Source organism: Petaurus breviceps, unplaced genomic scaffold, assembly GCF_028583685.1.
Source record: "Petaurus breviceps papuanus isolate PSGF00001 unplaced genomic scaffold, PetGlider_PUasm1.0 186, whole genome shotgun sequence".
Classification (NCBI taxonomy): domain Eukaryota; kingdom Metazoa; phylum Chordata; class Mammalia; order Diprotodontia; family Petauridae; genus Petaurus; species Petaurus breviceps.
In genome coordinates, this window is record NW_027185798.1 from 23191399 (window position 1) to 23198291 (window position 6893).

The 6893-nt window shown below is 44.0% G+C and overlaps 1 protein-coding gene across 5 annotated transcripts in view; it reads right to left on the minus strand.

Moving 5' to 3' along the window:
• Nucleotides 1-6893, minus strand: part of KSR1 (kinase suppressor of ras 1) — a 222128-nt gene that overhangs the window by 19590 nt on the left and 195645 nt on the right. For all 5 annotated transcript variants that reach the window (XM_069089851.1, XM_069089852.1, XM_069089849.1 and 2 more), the window contains 2 exons: nucleotides 5467-5846; nucleotides 2375-2471 (listed from right to left, as the gene is read on the minus strand). In XM_069089851.1, coding sequence (XP_068945952.1) covers nucleotides 2375-2471; nucleotides 5467-5846 — 477 coding nt within the window. The remainder of the gene's footprint in view (nucleotides 1-2374; nucleotides 2472-5466; nucleotides 5847-6893) is intronic.

Consider the following 6893-nt stretch of genomic DNA (forward strand, 5'->3'; position numbering starts at 1 on the left):
AACCTCAGAGGCTCTCATTTTACAGAAGAGGAAACTGAGGTCTGGGGAGGGAAGTGACTTCCTCAGGGTCATACATTTAACAATTGGCAAAGCTAGGTCATGAGCCCAGGTCTTGTGACACCCAAACCAGCAGCTTTCCACTGTTCCAAGCTATTTCTTGGTTTGGATGTGGAAGGGGAGGGGATGGGGGCTGGCATGTAATAAAAAGAATGATGATAATTGAAAGTCTGCAAGATATTCTGCATAAACTAGCCCACTGGAGTTTTAAAACCACCAGAGGAGGTGATTATATAATATATGATGACATATTACATATAAAATCTTATATAATATATTATATATAATATATAATCATACTATGGAGCTAGCTGGTATGGTGGATAGAGAGCTGGGTCTGTATACAGGAAGACCTGAGTTGAAATCCTGCTCTGACATTTACTGGCAGTATGATCTTGGGTAAGTCACTTAGCTTCTGTCTGCCTCCGCTTCCTCATCTGTAAAATGGGGATAATAATAGCACTTACCTCCAAGGGTCATTGAGATGATAACTGAAAAGGGCTTGGCACAGAGTAGGTGCTGTACAAATGTTAGCCGCTATTATTTTACAAAGGAGGAAACTGAGGCACAGATTGATGAATGGCCTGCCCAGGTTCACACAGTTTGTAAATGTCAGAGGCAGGATTTAAACCCAGACTTTCTGACTCCAAGTCCAGAGCTCTCCACTACATCATGGAAAGGGAGGAAAATGGAAATCTTAGGAATTTTTTATTTTTTTTTTTAATGCTGGTTGTTTTTTTTACTGGGCCATCAATCGATGAACATTTCTTGGGGGGCTGGGGATACAACCACACCCCTTGCTTTGCCCAGTGACTAGAGTTGGCTTTTGCACAACACCAAACAGTGTTAGGTCTTTTATGAGTCTATAGGCACTCAGTTCAGAAACATCAAAACAGATTAGGCCTAAATTGGCTTTTTCATCAAATATTACACCTGATACAGTAAGAGAGAGGCAGCCTCGACCTGCCCTGGGCAAAGACTAGCTCTGTGGCCACAGGCAAACAGCACTTCTCAATGCCCCCAGGAGATTCTCTGAAAATACAAGGGACAGAACAGTGGTGTCTGTAGAGGAAATATCCATACTGGGAGTATTTTTAACTGGGGAAATCCTAAAGCTATCTCTTCTCACCCTCTATATTGTTTGTATAGACATAGAGAAGGCAAGGAGAAGGAAAGGGGAGAGAAGAAAAGAAAAAGAAACAGGGGAGGTAAGAGAGGGGGAAAGAAGAGGGGGAGAGGAGAAAAGGGAGAGGAGAAAACAGAAGAGAAGGGAAATAAGGGACAGGAAGAGGAAAGAAATGGTAAGAGATAGGGGACAGGGGAGAGAGAGATGAAGGGAGAGGGGAGAAGAGAAAAGGAGGAGAAAAGAGAGAAGGAGAAGAGGCCCCAACTGAGTCAGGAAACCTGGACAGTAACTCCCTCTCAGCTATTAACTCCCTATGTGACTGTGAGAAATTCCCTTGTCCTTTCTGGGTATCAGTTTCATCCTCTATAAAAACGAGGGAGTCAGGCTAGATCAGGGGTTTGGAGCCTGGTGTCTGTGAACTTCTGTTTGTCAATATTTTGATAACTATATTTCTAAAGAATTGGTTTTGTTTGAGTTCAAATCCAGCTTCAGGCATTTCCTAGAGCTGGGTGATCCTGGGCAAGGAACTTAACCTCTGCTTGCCTCAGTTTCCTCAACAGTGAAATGGGAATGATAAGAATACCCACCTCCCAAGGTTGTTGGGAGTATTTAGTGAGATCACATTTGTAAAGTACTTAGCACAGTGTTTGACTTATAAAAGGCTCTTTTTTTTTGCACTTTTTGGAGGGTTATTGGGGTTAAATGATGCCCAAAGTCACATGGCTAGTAAGTATGTCAAGTGTCTGAGGCCGGATTTGAACTCAGGTCCTCCTGATTCCAGGGCCAGTGCTCTATTCACTGCGCCACCTAGCCGCCCATAAAAGGCTCTTAATAAATGTTTGTTCTCTTCTCTTCCCTCTCCTATATATTTTTATTTTATTCACTGTTCTGAGAAGGGGCCCATAAGTGTCACCAACAGAGTCCAGGTCACAAATAATGATAAAAACTCCCGATTTTATTCAACACCATAATTTTTTTAAAACACCATCATTTTTATAGACATGGGCAGAGAGGTTTAAGAGAATTGCTGAAAGACATATGGCTAGAAAGTTGTCCATTTCAATCAATCAGTTACAGCGACAAAAATGAAACAGATGGTCCCTGCCTGCCCTCAAGGAGCTTACGATCTATTTCACACCATCACCATGGAGGGGAGTCAAGGGCTGGAAAAGCCATATTCCATCCACTCACCTTGATGATCTCCTGAGCAATCTGCCTGGTTTTGTTGATGTCCAGGCTCGTCTTGGGATCTCTCACGAAGGAGTGAAGTGTCCGTCCTTTACAGAAACTGTAGGAGAGAGAAGGGGAGATGGGAGAGAGAGAAGAAAAGACCCCATGAGCAGCTGTCCCCCTCTGTACAACCAGAGGGCTGGCCCGGAGGGGATCTCAGGCCTCTTCCAGTTCCAACATCTTCTGGGTGGTGGGTAGAGCAGTCTGGTGCAAAGAGAACTGGTTTGGGTTCAAATACCATCTGATCCCTCCCGATTTACTAGCCCTACTGCCTTAGACAAGACCCCAACCTCCCTGTGACTCTCAGTTTCCTCATCTGTAAAAGGAGGGGCAAATGAGGGACAGTGGGGAGATCATGAAAAGTAAAAGTTAAAATTCCACCTTTGATGATTACTACCTGGGTGACTTTAGCCTCAGTTTTGTCATCTGTTATAATGAGTTAGTTAGACAAAAAACCCCTGAAGTCTCCTCCAACTCAAGACTGAGAATCCTGTGGTCCTATAATAAATGCTCGTATGTAGGCAGTGCTTTAAGGTTTGCAAAGCCTATGAGGCCAGAGTTATTATTATCCCCATTTTACAGATGAGGAAACTGAGACCGAGTGAGGTTCAGTGACTTGCCAAGGGTCACAGTTTCTGAGAGAGGGTTTAAGGTCAGAACATTTGAACTTAGATCTTCCTGATTCCAGGGGATTTGTTCTGTGAAGTTTGGATTCAGTCAAAAAACTACACTTGAGGACCTAGAGGGCCACATGTGGCCTCGAGGCCTTAGGTTCCCCACCCCTGTTCTAGGGTCTCTGATAGCTATCTACTCTCCCTTACCTTTAATGAAACAAAGTTTCCTGTAAATCAAAAAAAGATGGTATTCATTCACTGACCACTAGGTGGCGCCATAGCGCACAGAGCGCGATCCAGGAGGGCAGAAGACCTCATTCAAATGTAGCCTCAGACACTTATTGGCTATGTGACATTAGATAATTCATTTACATTCTCACCCTCGGTTTCCCCATCTGTAAAATGGGGGTATTTAATAGCACCTGCTTCACAGGGCTGTAGTAAAGATGAAGCCTTTAAATGCTATATGTGTTAGTTGTTAATGTTGCTATTATGAAGCCTTTCCTGGTTCCCCCAGGACCAGTGCCCGCCTCCTCCAGTTACCTTCTTTTTCATTTCTGTCTCTTCTGGATAGATCTAATTGTCTGCATGTTGCTCCCTACCCACCCACCCAGGGCCAATGTAAGCCTCCTGAAGCCAGGGACTTTTTTTTTTGTTGTTCCCCTGGGTTCCAGAAGAGTGCCTGGCAAACAGTAAGTGCTTAATAAATGCTTGTTTCTCAGTTGATATGTAGCTTCATTATCTCCATCCACACAGATAACAAGCTTCCCTAAGATGTAGATGGCCTTTAAGTATTGCTGTGGCCAAAAAATCCATCCCTCTTTGGCCAATCTGATGAGAACAAGTCTCTCTGCTGGCCCTTGGCCAAATGGACAGGCTCAAAGCCTTTCCAACATGGGAAAACCTTATACTTCACTGGAATAGCCTAAGAAAACCCAAGGCTCCCCTTCACCTTCACAAAGCAAAGACTACAGACGTGGGTGACAAATTTTTATTTTTTCAAAATAAGCTTCTAGGGGCAGCTAGGTGGCGCAGTGAGTAAAGCGCAGGCCCTGGAGTCAGGAGGACCCGAATTCGGTTCCGACCTCAGACACTTAACACCCACACACAAAAGAAAAACTAGTTGTGTAACCTTGGGCAAGTTACTTAACCCCAAGTGCCCTCCAAAAGGCAAAAAAAAAAAAAGCTTCTAAATAAAAGGCTTACATTAAAAAAAAAAAAGACCCATGTACTGGGCAGGAGAGTTTGAATTTCAAAGATATCGGTATAGAAATTTCAGGGGTTTTGCTCACAATATGATACAATAAAATAAAACATTAAATGGCTACTGTATGTGGATCTCTGGACTTGTTGCTGGGTGAGAAACAAAGTTTTAAAATAGCCCTCGTAGAGGGTCAGCCTAGGAAAAGGATGAGACAACAGTAGAGACATAATACACAATATTCTATAAGTTTGTCAGAGCCTTAATAAGTTCTTATTAAGGCTTTAATATGCTTTAATGAGAACTATAATAAGTTCATACCAAGCTTTCTGAGGCCTGAGGGCCAAGGCTAATGCCAATCAGGGAAATTTATAAGATAAGGAGGACTTTTAGCGGAGACTTCTGTCTCCAAGAAGAAGTTTTGCTTGTTTGCTTTTTTGGAGGGGGGAAGGAAGGGCAATTGAGGTTAAGTAACTTGCCCAAGGTCATACGGCTAGTAAGTGTTAAGTGTCTGAGGCTGGATTTGAACTCAGGTCCTCCTGATTCCAGGGCCAATGCTCTATTCACTGTGCCATCTAGCTGCTCTGGAAGAAGCTTTTTAAAAACCAAAAAACACCATTCAGAAAATCCCGTTTTAAAAAATTTCTGGGGAATCTTGTTACATAAAAAGGGAAAAAGAATATGCATTTATTAAATGCCTACCATTGCACCAAGGACTTTTTCTAAATATTATCTCTTTTGATCCCCTCAGTAACTCTGGGAGATGGGTGCTATTATTCCCATTTTACAGTTGAGGCAGGCAGAAGTTAAGTGACTTGTCCAGGGTCACACAGTTAGTGAGGTAAGATTTGAACTCAGGTCTTCCTGATTCCTTGACCAGTGCTCTATCCACCATGCCACCAGCTGCTTCCAAGACCAACAATATCAAAATGCAGACACTGTGATATTGAGAAGACACCTAGGGCCTAAAGAAGAAATAGGAGGGTATACTTTCTTCCCATCATTGCAAAGGTGGGGGACAATGGGGGTGGAACACAGCATATGCTATTGGAATTGGTTGACATGTTCGTTAATTTTGCCTAACCATTTCTTCTTTTTAAAAAAAAAATCCTTTGTTAATAAGAGATAACTCTCCAGATGAGGATATATTGGAAAATGAAGCTGATAAAGAAACACGATACTCATCAAATTAATTTTTAAAAAGAAAGCGAGCTTGGGGCCACAGGGCCTCTGCCTACCTGGTGATGATGGCGAGGTGGGGGGGATTCATACAAGCCCCCATGAAGAGCACAACGTTCTCGTGCCGTGTCTGCCTGTAATTCATCACCTCCTTCTTAAACAGCTTGAGGTGGTCTTGGTTGTTGCCATCGATCTCCAGCAGGCGGATGGCCACCTCCCCGTGCCATCTGCCCCGGTAGACTTTCCCCCACCGCCCCTGCCCGATGGGCTCGCCCAGCTCCACCTGCTCGAAGGGAACATCCCATTCCTGCAGGTAGACGCTGGTCTTGCTGGCCTTCCGAGAGATCATCCCTTTCCATGGCTTCCGGGAGTTGGGGAGGTCATCCAGCTCGTCCTCTTCATCCTCCAGCTCCGACTTACTGGCCTCTTGTTCTTCCACCTACGAGGAGAAAACAAAAAACAAAAGCCATGAGCCAGATGAGAGGCCATGGGGTCCAGTGAGGGAGCTGCTGTACTGGGACATCATACAAAGCTGGGCTCAGCCTCTAAGGGACCTTGTGCAAGTCCTATCCCCGATCTGAGCCTCAGCTGGGTTGGCCCCAACATTCTATGTCCCGTGATCTGTCAGCGACTCATGGGCACTTCCGTAGAATTACACATATTTTTGCTAGTGGCCACAGCAAAGAGGAAGAATGATCAGTTCGGGGTTTTTTATTTACTTATTTTTAATTCATCTTTATTTATTAGTATTTTTATTATTAAACTGTTTCTGTTAGGCCATTAGTAAATCAAAGTCTCTCCTTTTCACAAGCCATACCTTATATCCAGAAGCCAGGCTATAGAATAATGATGATGATGATGATGATGGTGATAACAGCGAACATTTATATAGCACCTACTGTGTGCTGGGCACAGGGCTAAGTGCTTTACAATTACAATCTCATTTGATCCTCATAACAACTCTGTGAAGTAGGTACTGTTATTATCTCTGTTTTACAGATGAAGAGGTTAAGTGACTTGCCCAGGGTCACACAGCTATAATGTGTCTGAGGCCACATTCAAACTCAGCTCTTCCTAATTCCATGCCTGGCACTCTATCCACTGCACCATCTAGCTACCAATGCAGAGAACTTTGGTTTCAAATTGGTCTTAAGGAAGCAGCTAGGTGGAGAAACAAAGGGCTCATTGGACTTGGATGAAATATGGCCTGAGTTCTAATCCTGCCTTAGACATTCATTAGCTAGGTGACCTTGAGCAAATCACTTCACCCCTTCCTCAACTAAAAAATGCCTCTCAGGGTTGTTATGAAAAAACACTTTGTAGGGGCAGCCAGGTAGCACAGTGAATAAGAGCACCAGCCCCAGAGTCGGGATGACCTGGGACCGAATCCGGGCTCAGACACTTAGCACCCACCCAGAAATAACTGGCCGTGTAACCTCGAGCAAGTTACTAAACCCCAATTGCTTAGGGGCGGCCAGGTGGTGCA